This window comes from Mustela erminea, chromosome 14 (genome assembly GCF_009829155.1).
Source record: "Mustela erminea isolate mMusErm1 chromosome 14, mMusErm1.Pri, whole genome shotgun sequence".
NCBI classification, from domain to species: domain Eukaryota; kingdom Metazoa; phylum Chordata; class Mammalia; order Carnivora; family Mustelidae; genus Mustela; species Mustela erminea.
In genome coordinates this window covers 13,404,115-13,424,862 of record NC_045627.1, presented here as the reverse complement: position 1 = coordinate 13,424,862, position 20,748 = coordinate 13,404,115, and the positions used below count along the sequence as shown (strand labels likewise).

Genomic DNA, 20,748 nt, shown 5'->3' with positions numbered 1-20,748 from the left:
CTTTATTAAAAAACAGTAATTTATAATAATTTTACCAATTTCATATACTTCCAAATTTTAATATTTAAACAGCTGAGCTCACCTTAAAAAAATACTATTTTTAAAAAGCTTATTCACATAGTTGCTTTTGCTAGTCTAGCGAATCCTTTTCCCACAAATATTACAGAGGTTATTACAGGGTTTTTTCTGATGGGTTACACATATCAAATTAGTGATAGTTTAATTTAGAATTCTATTTCAAATGTAGCTATGAGTGGTATCCATTTTTCATTTTCCCTAGAGTGATTGTTGATGTGTCCAAAATAAGATGTCACAGTATTTTGTGAAGTTATCACAATAAAAAGATACATTAACCTGCTTTTCAAAAGACTAAGAAGTTAAACATTCAAAAGTAGGAATATGGTTAGCAAAGTCCCTAGATCTCTTCCAAGTAGATGTTTTTCAGGAGGTAGTTGGCTGACTTACATTTTTGTTTTCTTTATTGTTTCACTTTTTTGGAGTCATTTATCAACAATCTCACTTAATTTCTGGAGGTCTCTAGAAAGATGATCTTAGTTTGTTTTCATGATGTGTAGCATGTGCAAAAAGTCATTGTTATTATGATTGAATTCTTTGAGGAGCCAGTGTCCTTTGGAAGAATGATGGATTTCTTCCAGGAAATAAAATGAGAGATGAACACACCTGCTAATGAGGGCGGTCCCGTTGTACGTGGATGGGGTTTGCTTGGTGCATCTCTCATGTTTTGTGATGGAATGATAAATGGCAGTACCTGCTTATAATGTGCTTTTCACATCAACGATTCTGCATGTGCCAAAAGGCCATGTTTCAGATTTAAGCTCTCCTTGCTGGGAGTGGGGTATACCGCTGCCAGGGACATAATAGACCTGGCTAGGAAAACCTGACAATGGTGTTGGGGTGGGAGAGAGTCCTTTTTGATTAGGTTAGCCAATGAAATAAGGAGAAAATGTTGACATTCATTGCATAAGAGTGTTCAGACATATTCAGACATAAATTAGGTAAAACTCCATGAAATTAGGCAGATTTAAACTTGATGAGATTCTGTTGATCTGCTTTACCTCTCTTTGCCTTTCTAGCCTAAATTTCACTTAAACTTTCTAAAATACAGTGCATTATTTCCTCCTGATGTACTTTTTCCTTTTTTAAAAAATATTTTATTTATTTGACAGAAAGAGACCTAGCGCGAGGGGGAACACAGCAGGAGGAGTGGGAGGAGGAGAATCAGGCTTCCTGCTGAGCAGGGAGCCATATACAGGGCTTGAACCCAGGACCCTGGGATCATAACCTGAGCCGAAGGCATATACTTAATGAATGAGCCACTCAGGTGCCCCAGTGTACTTTTTCTTTTTCTTTTTTTCTTTTTTTTTTAATATATTTTTTAAAGATTTTATTTATTTATTTGACAGAGAGAGATCACAAGTAGATGGAGAGGCAGGCAGAGAGAGAGAAAGAGAGAGAGAGAAGCAGGCTCCCCATTGAGCAGAGAGCCCGATGCGGGACTTGATCCCAGGACCCTGAGATCATGACCCGAGCCGAAGGCAGCGGCTTAACCCACTGAGCCACCCAGGCACCCCCCCAGTGTACTTTTTCTTATTAGTAACCTCGGTTGGGACCCAAAGGCAGGCAGTGTGGACTTCCATTTTTCAACATTTTTACCAGTTAATATTTGAATAAAGTCTTAGAACGTTCAGTTGCTTTTCTTAATAAGATTTTCTGGAGAAGAGACATGAATAGGAGTGATTCAAGTGATTCCTTTAGCAAGTGAAATTTTGGGAGTGTGTTTATTTCAGCTGGTTTATGGATCATGGGAAAGTCTGAACGAGAATGGGCAATTAGGATAAATAATTATAGAACACTTTTTACAGAAAAAAAAAAATCAACTTGAAGTCCTTAATAAAATGGAAGGCCAGGGCCCAGTGTTAGTTAAGAGTCCACATGTTTATAGGGATTTTCTAAATTGTTAGCACTTAAATACAGGCAGAATCCTAGATTTGGGGGAACAGTTTTGAGGAGATGTCTGGATGCAGGTAATTTTGAGCCCTCCAAGAAGAAGCTGGTGCCAGAAGGGTATTAGACACAGTCTTAGCCGTCTTGAGCTGCCATAACAGAAGACCATAGACCAGGTGGCCTGACCAAAAGACATTTATTTTCTCATGGTTCTAGAGGGTGGAAATCCAAGATCAGGCTGCCAGCATGGTCTGTTTTGGCTAAAGACCTTCATTTTGGCTTGTAAATGGCCACTCTCTTGCTACATCCTTCATGGCAGAGGGAGAGGAAGAGCTCTCTTCTCAGAAGGGCTCTACTCCCATCCTGGGAGCACCACCCTCATGATCTCATCTAACCTTAATTGCCTCCCAAAGGCTCCATCTCTAAATAAGGTCAGGGCTTTAACATAGGAATTTGGGGAGGGGGGTGTGCCTAGGTGGCTCAGTTGGTTAAGCAACTTCCTGTGGGTCAGTGTCAGTTCATGATCCTGGAGTCCTGGGATCAAGTCCTGCATTGGACTCCCTGCTCAGCAGGGAGTCTGCTTCTCCCTCTGAGCCTCCCCGCCTCATACTCTTTCTCTCTCATTCCCTCTCTGTCTCTTTCTCTCTAATAAATAAATAAGTAAAATATTTTTCAAAAAAATACATAGGAATTTGAGGGTGGGGGAACACAAACATTCAGTCCAGAACAGACATGCCAGAGATTTTTTTTGGGGGTGGGGGGATTGGGGAATGCCTATGAAGAACCAGAAATGGCCAAGAGAGAGCCGTCCAGGGCACCTGGCCAACACCCGTTCTGGCGAAGGGAAGGGAGGTCTGCCGGGAGAAGGGTCTGATGGGGAGCCCTTCAGCCTTGGCTCTCAGAGGAGCCGCACCCACACAGGAATGGCTGGCTCCAGCGCCTCTCCCTCCCTCAGTCCTGGGCAGAGCGGCCTGAGGAGGAAAGGCCACTGGGGAATGTGGGGTTCAGAACTGGGACCTCAGTGGCCTGCCTTGTGCTACCATGGGGGGCCTGCCATTGTTTCTACTTCATCAGAACTCAAATGGCCAAACCTGAATCGTACTAATAAAAGACTTTTGGTATATACAAATCAGCGGGTAAGGGAATAAATCTGAGACACGGTGGTCTCTGTGCATCCCATTGACCCAAGATGATAAAAGAATCAAATGACAGGTTAGTGAAGTCATAGTCTAGTGCCTTGTAGTAATTTTTAAGTGAAGCTTGAAAATTTTTATTATCAATTTATTTATTTTTAAAAAGATTTTATTTATTTATTTGACAGACAGAGATCACAAGTAGGCAGACAGGCAGGCAGAGAGAGAGAGGAGGAAGCAGGCCCTCCAGTGAGCAGAAAGCCCGATGCAGGGCTTGATCCCAGGACCCTGAGATCATGACACGAGCCGAAGGCAGAGGCTTAACCCACTGAGCCACCCAGGTGTGCCCCAGAAACTTGAAAGTTTTTAAACGAAACCTTAAAAACAATTCTTTGCCGATATCCCCGCTGTCTGATTTTGTGTTTATGATGTCGTAGCTTGTGGTTGCCCCCGTGCTGGCCTTTTCAAGTCCCTTTGGTGTCCTCAGCAGTCTGTCCCCGGGAGCAGGGTCCCAGCAGAGATCACAAGAAGAGATGATGCATTTGGTAGTCTCCACCCCCCGCCCCGGGAGGTCTCTTATCAAGCCTGGGAGTTGGGTGCCTTAAGTACTGAGTATTTCCAGGTGGACACTGTTTCTTGGCTGTCATTACAGAAACCTCTGCCAAAGAAGGTCTGCTGCTTTGGTGTCAAAGGAAAACCGCTCCTTATAGAAACGTGAACATTCAGAACTTCCACACCAGGTGAGCAAGGAAGGCACTGGGCTTCTTAGATTCTTCTGGAGTCCTGGGAGGGCCGTGGTTATGTCTGCTAGTATCTTCCGGCTCCTGTCTGAGGCACATTTTACGTCTGCCGTGGACCCAAGGCTGTAGCATCTCTGATACTTAAGATCCCTCTGGGGAACCCATCCAGTGGCTTTGAGGGGCTGGTAAAACAGCATGGTACCGCTCAGCCCCCGAATGGGCCTTCGCTATTTGGGGGCTGTGGGCATGCATCTCACCGTGACCTTCACCTGCTGCTGTCGGGAGGCAGCAGGCGTGGCTTCTCAGCAGGGACACCGAGGCAGAGTCTGTGTGTCACCCTGCCTTACTGTCCATACCCCAGTGCCTCTCTCTGTGCTGCCGAGAAAGCCACTTCCTCGGCCAAGTTTGTACGCTGGGGATCGAGAGGAGGAGGAAACTTGTATTTGTAAAATGACAGGAACATGCATGAATGGCGTCTAAATTTAATCTCAGAGCATGGTTTTATCACTTGCGCCAGTGTTCCTCCTCACGCACGTCTTCTGAGAGTAGAAGGGCTGTATTTTCACCCTCGGTTTGGTGGGTTACTCAGGAATAGGAATAGGTCCTCAGCCACCGTGGATTATCAGGGAAACGAAGGGCAAGCAGGAGCCACAAGGGAAAATGGGGGAGGTTCTCCTGGGTGGACAAATACCAAGAGTATCTACCAAGTGTCAGGCACTGAGCCAGGCCTTCAGTGTGCAAAGGTGGGAAAGAGGACTTCTCTGTCCCTACAGCACGCTGTCTTGAGGACAGGAGGAGCCCCAAAGGAGAAGGCAGGTGTGGAAGTCAGCTTACCACTCATTGACCTTCTCGCCTTTCCTCCTTTGCCCAAGACTGGGTCAAGAACTTCAGCTCTGTAGCCCCCTCAGTGAACTTCTAGTCGCCTCTGGCAAGCTCAAAATCGGGGGTTGTCTAGAGAACAGTTTGCGTGAGCGTCTCTGGGGAGACAGACCAGGAGTGCGGGTTCCTCCTTGCTGAGTCCCTCGGGTGCTACCGTGTCTTTGCCTTTTTGAAAACATGTGAAGGACCTTATGAAGACAGAGGAGTCCCTGGGAGCTCATAGTGACTTTCAGGTGTACTAAGGATCTTGAGGGGGATGTATGTCCTGGACATTTAAGGGTAGACGTCCTTGTGTGTGGTTTTTGGGCAGACCCTTCAGGAGGGTCCTTGTGGGAGATGGGGAGGCGGGATGGGGACAGGAGGGTGCTGACCAGGGAGGAGGGCAGGGTGAGAAGAGGGTGTCGCTGGTTCTCCCATCCCAGAGCCAGGACTGGGCCAGCAGATAGGGAGGAGTCTCAGGGCAAGGGTGGGTGTGACAGACAGAAGGACAGGAGGGACCACTTGTAGGATTACATCTGTCCAAGACATAAGCTGCTGCTTTCTCCGCATTAACATGTGTTCCTGTTCTTCCTGACCGTGGCGCAGCTGGAAGGATGGCCTTGGACTCTGTGCGCTCATCCACAGACATCGGCCTGACCTCATTGACTACTCAAAACTTAACAAGGTCATTCTGGGGGCCTGGCATGCCACATCCTCTCTGTCCCTCAGCATGTCACCCTGAAAGTGAGCACGTCAGCACTGAACTCACACAAACATGCAGCTTACCGCCAGCTGAGTCTCCCAGCTCGCCTGGCACGTGGTGCAGACGGGAAAGGCAGCCAGGAAAATACTTTAATTAATAATTAATTACTAATATTAAATAGGGTGGGACAAGACCCAAAGCCAAGTCACCCTTTTGGCCCAAATTAAGATACATTTGTCAATTTGGCTTGATTTACCCTGAAGGTTTTTATTTATGTTTCTTAGCGATTTTACATTCCCAGATTGTAAATATGAAAAGGGAAGATATATGGGCTTTTTCTGGGGGAGGGGAAAGAAAAGTTTGAGTACTCGAAGCCTTCTTTTTAAATTCTCTTTACCCTTTTCTGAAGGATTTAAATGCAGACATTTTTACTCAGAACTGATTAACTTACTTCTCACATGAGGGACATTTTACCATTATCTTGCGATTGAGAGAAGATATTAGTTGTAGTTTTATTTTTATTTTTTTTTTAAGAATTTATTTATTTATTTGACAGACAGCGATCACAAGCAGGCAGACAGGCAGGCAGAGAGAGGGAGAGGAGGAAGCAGGCTCCCCGCAGAGCAGAGAGCCCAACGCAGGACTCGATCCCAGGACCCCGAGATCATGACCCAAGCCGAAGGCAGCGGCTTAACCCACTGAGCCACCCAGGCGCCCCAGTTGTAGTTTTAGAAAAGAGCGTTTGAGGGTGCCTGATGGCCCAGTCTGAAGAGCATGTGACTTTTGATCTTGGGGTTATGAGTTCAAGCCCCAGAGAGGCAGGCAGAGAGAGAGAGAGGGAAGCAGGCTCCCTGCTGAGCAGAGAGCCCGATGTGGGACTGGATCCCAGGACCCTGAGATCATGACCTGAGTTGAAGGCAGAGACTCAGGCCACTGAGGCACCCGGGCTCCCTTAAAAACATTTTTTTTTTTTTTTAAAGAAAAGGGGTTTTGTTATTAATTTTGGTTTTGGTCTCTTTAGAAAATTTAGCGCTACATTTGAATTTTCTCTTTAAGCTTAAGCTTTAGTGTACTTAAGTTTCAAATATTCTCAGAACTCTTTCTTCAGAAAAGTAGTTTAAAAATGTAATCTGTGATGGAAGAAAGAAGTCCATGCCCCTCCTAAACCTTGTGGCAGACAGTCTGTGCTCTCAGGATTTAGGACTAAAGGCACTGCCTGCCCAGAAAACGTTGCCGCATGTGGTGGTTAGGGCCCTGGTCCTTCTGGTTGCTGGTGTGCACAGGGGGTTGCTCCCTTGAGTGGCCGTGTCATGGTGTGGAATCCGTCCCTGCATGTCGCCCTCCCCTGTGCGCTATGCATGGTCATTGCAAGAGGTCCCTTTGGCCCCCTTTTCCGTTGTTATTACTTGCTCCTTGCCTGTCTGCTGGCCGGTTTCCGGTGACTGCAGGGGAGCTCGTGGAGAATTGACTTGTAGGGAAAGGTGAATCCCACAGTTCGGAACACAAGGTTGCCAGAGATCCTCAACTTTTCAAAGCCCATATTCTCTGATTCTGGACTTACTTTAAAACGCTTCAAACACGAAGATGGTGTCTGTTTTCTCAGTGAGTCTCTGTCTCATTTGCAAAATGAAGGGATTGTTCTAGATCGAACTAGTTTCGTTAGCACGTTAGAATGATCGATTTTTATTACCTATGGTCAACAGACTTGTGGTAATTGGCTGTCAAAGATGAGCGAGAAATGATAGTAATGAGCACTAGCAGTTAATATTTACATAGCTCTCGATTAGGCTGTGTTATAAATAAATATATTGTTATATATGTATGTATGTACTCATGTGCATATGACATATGTGTATATCACACATATTAAATATGTATATTAGTACATGTTCTAATGTGTATGTTATATATACATATTATTTTGTGTATGTTACATATACATGCATATTCCTTCTGTCTTCGCGGTGCACAGTGAAATATAACGTACTGATGAAGTACGTACCGTTATCATCCCACCTTTACGGATGAACGAAGTATGGAGTTCAGCAATCTGCCCAAGGTCACATGGCCAGTAGCTGAGCCAAGAAAATATTTCACTGCCACATTTTATCTCTCTCAGTATAAATGAGATAGTGTTCACAAAGTGTCAGAATCAATCTATTTTTAAGGCTGAAATTTTTCTTATACATTTAAAACAAAAGGGAAGATTTTACTCAGCAATTTGGCTTTGTAAACACATGCATAAACTATGCAGGTAAGGCTCGCATTACGATAGGTCTTCTTTTAGGGGTTCCTGGGTGGCTCAGAGGGTAAGCCCCTGCCTTCAGCTCAGGTCATGATCTTAGGGTCCTGGGATCGAGCCCTACATTGGGTTCTCTGCTCAGCAGGGAGCCTGCTTCCTCCTCTCCATCTGCCTGCCTCTCTGCCTACTTGTGATCTCTCTTTCTCTGTTAGATAAATAAATAAAATCTTTTAAAAAAAGAAGTTTTAATGATATAGGGCTTCTTTTGTTGGAATGATTATGTGCTTTTTTATGAAACATTTTGTGAGTTGAAGTGTGCATGCACTGTGTGGGGTTCATATCATTTTTGGTGTTTCTCTAAATATTTGACCTGATTGGAAAAAGATAAGAAGGGAAATTACTTACACTGTAATGGTTATGTGCATGGAAAGATCTCCTCCTAGAAATGAGGTGTGTCAAACACATTACTCGTAACTCCTATTCGAAAGATACTTTCAAACACTGGTTGTGCGTTTTTCATGCAGGATGACCCAATAGGAAATATCAACCTGGCCATGGAAATTGCAGAGAAGCACCTGGATATTCCTAAAATGCTGGATGCTGAAGGTGAGAGGAAAATTGTGTTTTATTGACTTGCAGAAAGTCTGTGGCCTAGTCGTGCCATGGCTGTGAGTAGGGATTTATAAGACTTCGTAGCCAGATTACATCTGACGTACTTAGGAATCTGAAGACATTTCTGTCATTGGCCACAGGAGTGTGAAGAGCATTTCATTTGTATCATGTTCATGAATTCTTTTTAAAAATCATGCTCAAGGGGCACCTGGGTGGCTCAGTAGATTAAAACCTCTGCCTTTGGCTCAGGTCATGATCCCAGGGTCCTGGGATCGAGTCCCACATCGGGCTCTCTGCTCAGCAGGGAGCCTGCTTCCCCCTCTCTCTCTCTACCTGCCTCTCTGCCTACTTGTGATCTCTCTCTGTCAAATAAATAAATAAAATCTTAAAAAAAAAAAAATCCTGCTCAAAACCATGCCAGCAAAACTATAGTAAAAGAATTCGGTAAAAAAGTTCAGTTTTGGCAAAGAAACGGAATGCTTGGGTTTGTGATCTGCAAAGAAAAACTATTTTTATTTTTGTAACAACACACTGTTATTTTTCTTACCACATGGAGACGAGCTTAGCAAATAAATCTTCTTGGGAAGTGCTCAGGACTCCACAAGGGAAAACATCCTTCCTTCCAGCCAGAAGGTAGAGAATCGAAACAGAGAATACAGAGCATTCAGCCGTCCGCATACCTCTCAAACTTCCATGTTTCATTTTGGGTCTGAATTAAATTTAGTTTAGTTAGATCTGCGGGAACATCTAAGCATTTTGCTGCTGGGCATCCCTCATGCTGGGGACTGGTTTCAAATAACTTGTGTGCCCTCTGTATGAGACAGACTCGTGTGGGTCGCTCTGTGGCACACCGCTGTAGAAAGCACAGATAGGGCGCCTGGGTGGCTCAGTGGGTTAAGCCGCTGCCTTCGGCTCAGGTCATGATCTCAGAGTCCTGGGATCGAGTCCCACATCGGGCTCTCTGCTCAGCAGAGAGCCTGCTTCCCTCTCTCTCTCTCTCTGGCTGCCTCTCCGTCTACTTGTGATTTCTCTCTGTCAAATTAATAAATAAAATCTTTAAAAAAAAAAAAAAAAAAAAAAAAAAAAAAAAAAAAAAAAAAAAAAAAAAAAAGAAAGCACAGATAGTGGAGACCATCCGTTCATTTCGCTTGTTCGTGAGTCACTTACCACTCAGCAGACATAGACTGAGTGCCTGCCGCGGGCGAGACCCTCGGCTAGGTACCTTGGGAGGGAATGAGATGTACCAGGCAGGGTCCTGCCGTCAAGGAACTTAGGTTACTGCGTTTGTGGTTAATACTATGATTCCCTCACGGTCCATTTCTTCCCCTAATTGGGATTACTGGGGAAAAGCAAAGAACTTGATTATCGTCCATTGTCAGTCTTCTGTTCCTCCTTATTGCTGGTGATTGTATTATAAATTATCATAAACTCATTGGCTTGAAGACACAGGAATTTATTCTCTTATGATTCTGGAGGCTGTAAGTCTGAAACCAAGCTGTTGGCAGGGCCATGCTTCATTCAGAGCCCGTAGAGGAGGTTCCTTCCTTGTCTCTTCCAGCTTCAGAAAGCCCCATGTGTTCCTTGGCTTTGGGTGGCCTTGCTCTCCCCCTCTCTGTCTCTACCTCTCTTTCTTTTTTTCTTGTAAGGACATCAGTGATGTTAGATGAAGGATCCTTCCTCTCTCAGCAGGACCTTTTAACTTGATTCTGTCTACAAAGGCCTTCTTGCGAATGAGGTCATGGTCACCAGTACCAGGGTGGCGGTTAGGACCCCAACATATCCTTTTGAGGGATACAGTGAAGCTCATAACAGGGACCTTCAAAGTAGGATTCTGATTTTACCCATTCATTAATTTAACCATTTTAACAAACACCATTATTGGGCATTAACACTTAAATACACTCCTCCGAATTGATTGATGGTTTTCAAAAACTCTATAAAGGGAGAGAGTCAATAAAATAATGGAGGAGTTGGGGTGCCTGGGTGGCTCAGTGGGTTAAAGCCTCTGCCATCAGCTCAGGTCATGATCCCAGGGTCCTGGGATCGAGCCCCACATCGGGCTCTCTGCTCGGCAGGGAGTCTGCTTCCTCCTCTCTCTGTCTGCCTCTCTGCCTGCTTGTGATCTCTCTCTGTCAAATAAATGAATAAAATCTTTAAAGAAAAAATGGAAAAGCAGCAGAGAATAAATAGTTCCTTTTCCTTTATGTCTGTCTGTCCTCTCTAAACTAAGTTTACATTTGTGTGGCATCTCCTTTTAACTTTCCATAGAGTAAATAACTACCTAGAGTTTATCCACTCGAATTAATAGCTAGGATACTAAAGAGAGGAGAAAACAGACATTTAGTAAATTAATACCTCCCTAATACACTGCAGTTGAGGGTGAGTTCAGGGTCACCATCATTATTTCTCTGGCCTGCTGACATGCGTCTTAGTTGATTTTTTTCCTTAGCCTCTGAGTCCTGCTCTGGGCGTGTGTCCATCCTGTGACTCCTTCCAGGCTGTTGAGATGTGCTGGTACTCCTTCATTTTCTCCTCCCTTGTGCCTTTTTTGTCTAATTCCTTTTAAATGGTTCAGAAAAATGCTTACATACTATATTATTTTCTGTGTAATTTCTCACAGGAATTTTCTGGCAGTCATGAACTTGACGGACTTGGGTGTGGGGCTTACTGCGACAGGACTACCCAGCAGGTCCCCCCACGTGTGACCCTCTTTATCCTCGCTTCCCCTGCCCTTGGGACTTAATCAGCACCGCAGCGTTGTGTTAGCATGACCTTATTTCGGCCACATCGCGAGCTGGCTGCCTCCTGTCAGAACGCTTGTCCTTCTGGCGCAACCTTGCCTTCCCGCCTGCTATCATTGTGTTGGGGCCTGAACCCTCAGTGGGGATTTTTGACTGGCTCCTTGGACCACTCTCCTGTGAACTGTTACCTGTAGTAAACACTGTAGAAAGTTGTCCCCCTCTTAACCGTCTGCTGTGCTTTTAAAAGATTCTGAACGTTGTTTCTCTGTTTTCCTCCACAAACCTTTCCTTGAGGTGAGCACCAGGCTTAAGTTCCTGGGTGTGTAGGTTCTGTGTGGACTCACAGAAGGGATCTCTGTTGACCCCCTCTGTGTGTGCAGCGGGAGAAAGTCCCAGGGAATGTCCTGTCGTGTGCATCCTGTGGGCTTCCGGAGCTCTGATTCTGGCTGTGGATGTGACCTCCTTGCCCGTTTAGGGACCTTCTCCGCTACCATCTCCTTCTCTTTGGCAGTTCTCAGAAGGACACAGAGAGTAGTGACTTTGTAGGTCTGACTTCTTTGACTGGAGCCAAAGTTTTAATCGCCTGAGTGTGGGAGGGGTGCTGGGTGGGGAGATTCATTGCTTTGACTTCTCCAAGGCAGCACTTGGCCGAAGCCTGCGAGTGCTAGAACATCCGGGCAGTTAACCTTCTTTTCTCCACACAGATTTAGTATATACTGCCAGACCTGATGAGAGAGCCATAATGACTTATGTTTCCTGTTACTATCATGCTTTTGCTGGTGCACAGAAGGTGAGGATGTAAAACATGAATCACCACTCACCCTTCACCTTCTGTGTCTTAATTTTTTTTTTCCAATTGTTTTTCTCTTTCCCCCTCTCCTCTGAGTAAGGAGACCTGTCTGGTTCTGAGGAGGCAGTCATTTGTCTTTTTTAGTCTAGTTTTCTTTGAATCTTACTTTCTGTCCATGCAGTAGTATGCCGTTCATGTTTGTTTTCCAGAAGATTCCATGCCATGACACAACCCCTACATCCTTTCTGGGCATGCCCTCTGAAAACCCGATGGCTAGGTTTTGCCCTTAGGGAAGTACAAGGTCTCTTTTTAACTGTGTTTTATCCAGTGACCGAACCGAGTTTAAAGTTAAAAAGCAATTCAGCAAACAGTGTTGTCGCCAAGGTGGAAGGAGAAAGGTTGCGTGTTCACACGGTCCTGTTTTCTCTTCCTGTTGGTGGTTTCGGCAGCTACTACAGACCGTAGCAAGAGTCACAATAAGTACAAGCCGTGTCTGTCCTTCTCTTTAGAGGTTTTGTTACCTTGGTGATTTCTGTAAATGGCAAGGTAAGTAGGCACAGAATGGGTTAAAAAGCACGTCCTCTCCAGTGACTCTTGTCCCCCACCCCCACCCTGCCCCAGGAGCCAAGCCAGGGAGCAGACAGTTAGGAAGGTGGGGTGGGGAAGGGGCAGCAGAGAGGGGGCCCTGGGGCTCTGCCAGCGTTCCCAGCATCTTGCAAGGTGACATGGGTGGCCCAGAGCTCCGGTGGCAGGTGGCCTGATGTAGTCAACAGACGAGTGGACGTGGGCCTCACGAGTCATTAGGACGTGATAACGAGCATGCAGATACATAGCATGCAGTCCCCGTATTCGTGCCTTGACCGCACTTTTAGAAGCTCATCATGGGGTGAGGGATGCAGAAAGCCCTCAGACCAATTATTTAAAAAAAAAAAAAAACAGAAACCAAACCAGAGAACCTGCTGGCTCAAGTCATTCAAGCCCTTGTGTTCACAAACCGCGCCTGGGCCCGAGAGCCCTCCCGAGCTTTAGGACCGGGGGCCCCAGACACACCCAGCAAACGGATCGGTGGAGAGCGGTCTGTTCTTCCCTCTGTTCCCCCTGGTTTCTGCTCTTCATCTGTATGTGTGTTTGTTTTCTGTGTTATTTCTTCCCTCCCTTCAGACATTGTGAACACTCCCAAACCCGATGAAAGAGCTATCATGACTTACGTTTCCTGCTTCTACCACGCGTTTGCGGGCGCGGAGCAGGTACTCAGCCCGTGCCGCCCGGGGCACCGGTTTTAGCTGTGTGTGCGTGTGTGTGCGTGTGCGTTTCTGGGTGTGTGTCCGTGCGCTTCACATCTTACCTCGGAATCTTCCTGAGTGTGTTGTGATGACCTAATACGCCCAGTTCCAAACTGTGACTCCTTCGTGTTTCTTAACAACTTTAACTTTAGACAGTTCCTGAAGTGTTGTTGTTGTTGCTGTTTAAATCCTTCCTTCCTTCTAAGATACTGCTTTGATTTCATTAGTTAATTGTGGGAAGCACTGGTGCTTTAGGAAAAAAATGCCTGGAAAATGGCACCACGGTCATTGAACAGTGACAGGGAGGTTGGGCAAGGACAGATGAGCGCCTTCTCAGGGCCCCTTGTTCTACTCTGCCTAGAAACTGCCTTCACCGTTCAGTGATTTGTTCTAACATCTTTCAAAACGAATTAATGATGTTAAAACCTCAGAAAAATTCACATTTCTTAAGACACACATTGTGGGCAAATGGCCCTCAGCTTTCTCCTTACTCAACTGTCTCTTGCCCCTTCACATAATCTACTTGGAGAAAACAGATGGACTGGCAGGGGTGGGGGGAAGACACAGGATGTGTCATTTTTGTGATTTCTCTATGCCTGTCACCAGCAAATGACACTAACTGCAATTGGGGCTTTAGAGGACAGGCTTTGAGACGGGCTGGGGGCCAGGAGGAGCTGTTTGCTCTTCTTAATTCATCATGGGGTCGTGGTTCAGGGCACTTTGCCACTTCTGGCCCAAGTTCCCCTCCACGAAATGACGACCGAGAATTCTATATACCTCTGTGACTTCTCATGGAGGTCACACAAATCTTAAAGCAAGTTTAGCTCTGTGGAAGGATCCCTTCTAGCAAGTTCTGTGTATTCATTTCAAGACAAGAGGGCTTCAGCGAACTCGGTGCAGTGACAAGATATATTCAGGACCCAGTTTTTTGGTTCGTTTGTTTTTGGTTTTGGTTTTTTTTTTTTTTTGCTTTGATTTCCAAAGTTCTCTAGAGAGTTCTGACCCCATAGTCACGAGGTCAGTAGAATGCTCAGGTGGACATTCAGGGACGGGGGACTTTGGCTTCCTTGACCTGTTTATTTCTGTCACTAACTTGCTTGATGTTTTACGAAGCTTGTGTTTTAGACTAATGGTATCTCCCCATTATTCCCCACAGTACATTCAGCCTGCCGTGTAAGTCTGTGTAAAAAAGGTGTGAAATGACTCCTAGTGTTCAACAGCCATACCCTCAGTCTTCCTCCACCCTAACCTTGAATCAGCACGCCATCTCCTCGTCTCCTCTCCTGCCCCACCACGTTCCATTTTGTGCATGCGCGTCCCTGTCCACAGAGCTGTCCTGTTCACCTATTGTGTTTTACAGGCTGAGACAGCGGCTAACAGGATATGTAAGGTTCTTGCTGTGAATCAAGAGAATGAGAGGCTGATGGAAGAATATGAGAGGCTAGCGAGTGAGGTAAAGGAAGTGGGTGCCCGGCAGTCCTGTCCATTCCCACCCAGAGGGAGAGGCACGGAGGGGGACACACTGGCTGTCAGTGTTTTCTTTCTTTGCATTTTTCATCTCGGACAGAATCAAAGTGGGAAAACACAGTTGATCTCAGAGGTTGCCTGTCTCGTAGCGACATACTGATTGGCACAAAAGTCATCGTGATGGGCTCCCCAACCGCCCCAAAGCGTAGAGGTAGTTTGCATGTTTGCAGACGTGGGATGTGATTCCGCACTCAGCTCTGCACCTCCAGGGTCAGGCGCCCCCAGGGGACACCGCATTACTTTTTTTTTTTTTCTTCTGCTTCATTGGTTACTGACCTCACCTCGCGTGTGCCCTCCATTCCTCAGAAGCCCTGCTCCATGCTGCAGCTAAGCATCCTGGGAACTGGTCCAGCCCATTGGGAGACACGACTCAGTCTTGAGTGCGTGTCTTATGAATGTCTAGAGGGAAATGTGGGGAAGACAGAGCTCCCTGTCCAACGCGTTTGAGCACAAATATCCATGATGCCTTCCGCAGCTCTTCAGCCAGATTCTTGGTTAAAAGAGCGCTTTTCACGTTGCTCTTCTTTTTGTTCTGATTAGAGCCTAAAAAGCAACCAAGCAGTCTCGTCACTGCTGCTGCGTTGCTTCCCCAGTACAAGGGCTGGGCTGAGTGAAGGGCACAGCCACACCCTCTCTGGGCTGAATTCCGTTTTAGTGACACATGTCAGTGACCAAATGGTCTTTGCTCTGACTCGATTCAGCTGGTATTTGGTCTGTCCTGGGAAAAGCGTCAGGATACTTGGAATAAATCTTCCAAAGGACTGGTTATTAGTAATCCAATCTGATGATATTGAGTTTATGTTTTCATACCCCTGCTGTGGGAAAATTCAATTTGGCAGCATAGTTTAACCCAGGGACCAACATCAGGATAGAAGCACAACCAGGACCAAAGGACAGACACCTAGTACTTCTGTCCTTCCTTTTCTTCCCTGGTCCTTCATTTATCCTCCTCAAACCCTTCGACTCTGGGCGTATCACCATTTTAGTGAATTTTTATTCTTAAGTGCTCTAATTTTCCAAGTAATCATGAGTGTCCATTTTTAGTGGCTTTTCAACGTGACCGTGATTTGAGACAAGGGAGCATATATACTACATTTTTAGGAATTCACTACTGTTTTCAATTCTGTCACGTGGATTTCCTCAAAAGCTAGATGATAAATTCAAATATACTTTGGCATTGAGTCAGTCCCAGATTTGCAATACAGCTTCCCGGTCAGTAGACTCATGAGATTTGAGCTTATTTGAAATATAATTACATTTTCAGTTAAACCCGATTCTTTGCTGAGTTTCCATCTCATGTCAGGTTTTTGTTTTTCATCTGAAAGCTCCATCCGGCATTTGTTTGCTAATGTCTGGTCCCCGAGTTTCCTGTAACTGTCACATTCTTGTGGAACATGACTCGTGCTGCCTTTCAGTTTTCGACCTGTGTGTGGGACCGTGGGGGTGCTCACCAGTGGCCGTGGGGTGGGGTCCAGGGGACACGGAAATTTTCATTCATGCCCCAGCACATGTGCATAGAGATGCCTTTTTATCCTCTTCCCTCAGTCCAGAGTATTCTATTCATACTCTGTCATCTTAGGAATGTTAGGTGGCATCCATTCCAACTGTCGGGTGCTTCTGTTTTTCACCTGGGGGTGGGGGGACGGGTTGCTGGCCTCTTCAGCGGCATTTATGTCTTTTGGGGGCAGCTGTTGGAGTGGATCCGCCGCACGATCCCCTGGCTGGAGAACCGGACCCCGGAGAAGACCATGCAGGCCATGCAGAAGAAGCTGGAGGACTTCCGGGACTATCGGCGCAAGCACAAGCCGCCCAAGGTGCAGGAGAAGTGCCAGCTGGAGATCAACTTCAACACGCTGCAGACCAAGCTGCGGATCAGCAACCGGCCCGCCTTCATGCCCTCCGAGGGCAAGATGGTGTCGGTGAGTGCCCGCCCCCAGGCCCGACGGTTCCCAAATCCTCTTCCCTGACGGGCCGCCCAGAAGGCCACACTGACTTCTCCAGCTCCTTCCAGTGCATGGATAGGATGAGGGCCCCGTTAGCACATCAGCTGGGATGTTTTCTCCCCACCAGCTGCTCCTGGTGTGGTGCCCTGCCGAGAGTGGCCCTTACCGCCTCCTCTGCCCTCCCACAACTGTCATCATGTGCCCTCTCTTACCAGTCACCTGTGCAGGGCCTGGTGTGACAGGGGTCTCCCTCCCCACAGGGCAGGCTCCCCTTCTCTCCAGGCTCACTTGCGCAAACCTTGCCACCTTGTCTGCCTGCTTGCAGCGTGTGGTCCTGGCCCTCGGCTGCCCTCCGCAGCAGAACATCCAGAAGGAGTCCCGGTGGCAGCCCTTGCCAGCTGCTCACTGCTCCTTTATTCCTTGTACTCTTCACCCTGCGGCCTGGCTTGTCCCCTCTGGAGACCGTTCCTGTTGGGCTCTGGGGGAGGGGTGTGTGTGTGGTGGCATTTTGGCTGTCACTTTCATTTCCATATTCTCTGCTGCTTGAACCCCGTTAACGATGCTGTTTGCTAGAAACTCTTTCTACTCTCGACCATGCCGTTTTCTTGCGACCCCACGGACTCCTTCCCTCTGCTGCCCACCCCCACCCCAGTGCGTTGGAGGACCTCTCCCAAGTGTGGTGCCGACCCTCTTCTGCACCCCGTACTCCCAGGGGATCTCCCCCAGGCCAGTGCCTCCCCAGCCCTGCGTCTCCAGCTCCGACTTCTGCCCGAGTCCCAGGTTCGCGTAGCCTCAGGGACGTCTCGGAGCCTTTCAGACCCTACCTGTCCCTGAGCCCCGCTGTGGCATGCTTGTCTTAGCAAATGGCATTGCCACGCCCAAGTTACGGACGCCCCAAGCCCAGGTAGTATCCACATTCTTCCTTTCCATCACCTTCTTGCCTGCGGTGCCTCAGCGGTCCTGGTGGCTCTGCATCCAGCTTCTGTCTTCACTCTGAGCCCTGCTGTCTACCTGCACGCGTCACTGTCTGCTGAGTCACCCCCTCTCTCTCCCTCCCTCCCTCTCTCCCTCTTCCCTTGGGCCCCACCATGTCCCCCTCCCTGGTCCCTAAAGTTCCCTCTCTCCACAGCAGTAGCTGGGCTCTTTTTTTTTTTTTTTTTAAGATTTTATTTATTTATTTGACAGACAGAGAGCTCAAGTAGACAGAGAGGCAGGCAGAGAGAGAGGAGGAAGCAGGCTCCCTGCTGAGCAGAGAGCCCGACGTGGGGCTTGATCCCAGGACCCTGGGATCATGACCTGAGCCGAAGGCAGAGGCTTTAACCCACTGAGCCACCCAGGCGCCCCAAGCTGGGCTCTTTTTAAAACAAAAACCACAGTGTGTCTCCCCTTCTCAAAACCCTCTCATGACTTTCCAGAGTATTTAGACTAAGATCCAGATTCATGAACCCGGCCTAGAGGATCCCGTGTGATCTGACCCCCTCCGTCCCCTGCAGATGGTCTCTGCTGCTGCGTCCTCACCCCCACGTGGCCTCACCTGCCTGGGGTCCTGCTCCCCACCCACGGGGCCAGCCCCCCTCAGGCCTTAGCGCTCACTCCTGCCTCCTCATGTAACTGGGTTTTTGTGTCACTGAGGTAACTTGGCTCAGATACGTCTTCTCCAAGTGACCTACCTGAAGGAACCCCCCCGCAGGGCTCCTAGCCTCACCTGACCCTGTTTTGTCTTTACCTCACAGCCAACCACTGTCTGTGGTGACCTTGTTTCATTACAGTTGACCCTCAAACAACACGAATTTGACCTGCACAGGTCCACTTACATGTGGACTTTCTTCAGTAAATACAGGACAGTGCTATAAGCGTATTTTCCTTTTGATTTTTTTGATCGCATTTTGTTTAGAATAAGAATACGGTATATAACACATAGGACATACAGCATATGTGTTAGTTAACTGTCTACATTACCGGTGAGGCCTCTGGTCAACAGTGGGCTGTTAGTAGTTAAGTTTTGGGGGAGTCAAAGTTTGTACACTGACTTTGATCTGTGTGGGAGGTTGGCGCTCCTAACCCCTGTGTTATTCAAGGTCAACTGTCCTTGTTTCTTTTCTCCCCCCCCATTCGTGCAAGCTCTCAGGGGCAGGGAATCTTAAAGGTATCATCTATTCTTCTATAAAAGTCTCTTGCTGTCATCCAGGAATTGGTTGTTGATGGCAGGCTGGTTGGATGGTTGATTTGAATTGAGTCACTTAGAGGTGTCATCTTTTGCAAGCCAGAAAATTAAAGCCTCTAAGCCTTTGTGCACATCTGGAGAAGTATCAGGCATTTATTGACTGATGAGAAAAACCATATTAGTTTTAAAAAGGCCCTGGCAATAAGTAAGACCTTTCTTTTCTTTTTTAAAGAAATGTATTAGGGTATATGGAGAGCAGATTTAATATTATTTTTTCCTGTTTTTCTTTTTTTTAAATTATGTTATGTTAGTCACCATACAGTACATTGTTAGCTTTTGATGGAGTGCTCCATGATTCATTGTTTGCATAGAACACCCAGTGCTCCATGCAAATGTGCCTCCTTAATACCCATCGCTGGGCTACCCTGTCCCCCCATCCCCCTCCCCTCTGAAACCCTCAGATTGTTTCCCACATTTCCATAGTCTCTCATGGTTTGTCTCCCCCTCTGATTTCTTCCCATTCAGTTTTCCCTTCCTTCCCCTAATGTCCTCCCTGCTAAGTAAGACCTTCCAGAGCCAAAACAGTGGAGTGGTTATTTGGGGGCAGGGTGAGGGGAAAGCAAGGAGATGAAAACACAAAAGAAAACCTGTCAGACTCCTGGCAAAGGGGATTTTTAGAAAAGCAGGAGGCCGGAGGTAACAAACCTGCGTTTGCGTGTGCTTGAACGCCCCCAGGACATTGCCGGTGCCTGGCAGAGGCTGGAGCAGGCGGAGAAGGGCTACGAGGAGTGGCTGCTGAATGAGATTCGGAGGCTGGAGCGTGTGGAGCACCTGGCGGAGAAGTTCAGGCAGAAGGCGTCCACGCATGAAACGTGGGCTTACGGCAAGTGTGCTGGCCTGGGGTTGGGTTCCAGGAACATCAGGGCTGAGCCGTGGACAGAGCCACAGTGTGCGGCCTCCACACACCCCGTCAGTGAACCTGTGGGCACAGGTGTCCCCGCCCCTCTCCGCGCTGCAGTCCCAGTCCTAAATGTCTTCAGGAGGTGGGTGGGGAGACTTCTTTTCCAGTGGAGCAGATAATGTGCTTTTTCACAAAACGGCACCCGAAACGCATTCTTCCCACACTTACTTACATAAGTCCTGGCCTCCCCCTGTCTTTCCCCACTCTTGTTCCCTTCGATCCACAAGTATCTGTTTATTCCCTGTCGGTCAGACAGCCCAGACCCAGAGGCTAGGTTCTGCCACTAGAATGTTTAATGTTAAACGCCACGAAGCAACAGAATTTCCCATGTAGAAAATCTGCTTGGAAGGAGGAATGCAAGGGATCGTTTTCTACAGTCTTAGCCGCCTTATTTCACTCAGGTTTATCTCTTTCTCTCAGATATGCAAACATATCTCTTTCCAAAGCTGTGATACTATGATCCTGTATCTATATTTTTATTTTTTATTTTTTGCCCGCCTGCTCTTTGCTGAGGTAGAGGAACATAACATTCTCCCCACCACATCATCTGTTTTGAGGAAGGTCAGGGAGGTTCCCCTCATCCTTTGGTTCCTTTTTGCTTTGGTGGTGTTTGATCGTCGATATTGTCCAGTGAGAGGGCAAGAGGCACGGGTCTGCAGCCACGCAGGTCGGAGGCCCAGCTCTGACACTTCCCAGCTAAGAATTTTGCATGAGCTCCTCATGTGTCAGTGCCCCAGTGTCCTCTTCAAAGGGGGACACCAGGAACACCTCTCACATAGGCTTTGCATGAGGATGTAATGAGTTCACAGTATAAAGCTCTTAAATCCATATCTGGCACACAGGAAGTGCTCTGTGTTGTTGTTAAATGTACGAACACTTGCTTTCCATTTACAGCTTCATAAAATTAAATTCTGAAAGGTCATCAACCAGGAAGAAATGTGAGTCCATTTATAATCACAGCAGTTGCTTGATTCAGAAATATTTGTGGGGAAATAGGTGGAGGTTCAGAGAGAGAAACTTCTAGTATGGTCAGGAAAGAAACCACAGGCTATATTTAACCACAGAAAATACTTTCCAGAAAAAAGA

At 47.1% G+C, this 20,748-nt stretch overlaps 1 protein-coding gene across 2 annotated transcripts in view; it reads left to right on the top strand.

The window, feature by feature from the left end:
* Positions 1-20,748, top strand: part of ACTN2 (actinin alpha 2) — a 66,258-nt gene that overhangs the window by 29,706 nt on the left and 15,804 nt on the right. The window contains exons 5-11 of one of the 2 annotated variants that reach the window (XM_032312976.1): positions 3,751-3,838; positions 5,303-5,381; positions 8,166-8,247; positions 11,699-11,784; positions 14,428-14,520; positions 16,283-16,513; positions 19,437-19,584. In XM_032312976.1, coding sequence (XP_032168867.1) covers positions 3,751-3,838; positions 5,303-5,381; positions 8,166-8,247; positions 11,699-11,784; positions 14,428-14,520; positions 16,283-16,513; positions 19,437-19,584 — 807 coding nt within the window. Of the gene's footprint in view, positions 1-3,750; positions 3,839-5,302; positions 5,382-8,165; positions 8,248-11,698; positions 11,785-12,945; positions 13,032-14,427; positions 14,521-16,282; positions 16,514-19,436; positions 19,585-20,748 lie in introns of both variants that reach the window. The other variant, XM_032312975.1, reaches the window with a different exon arrangement.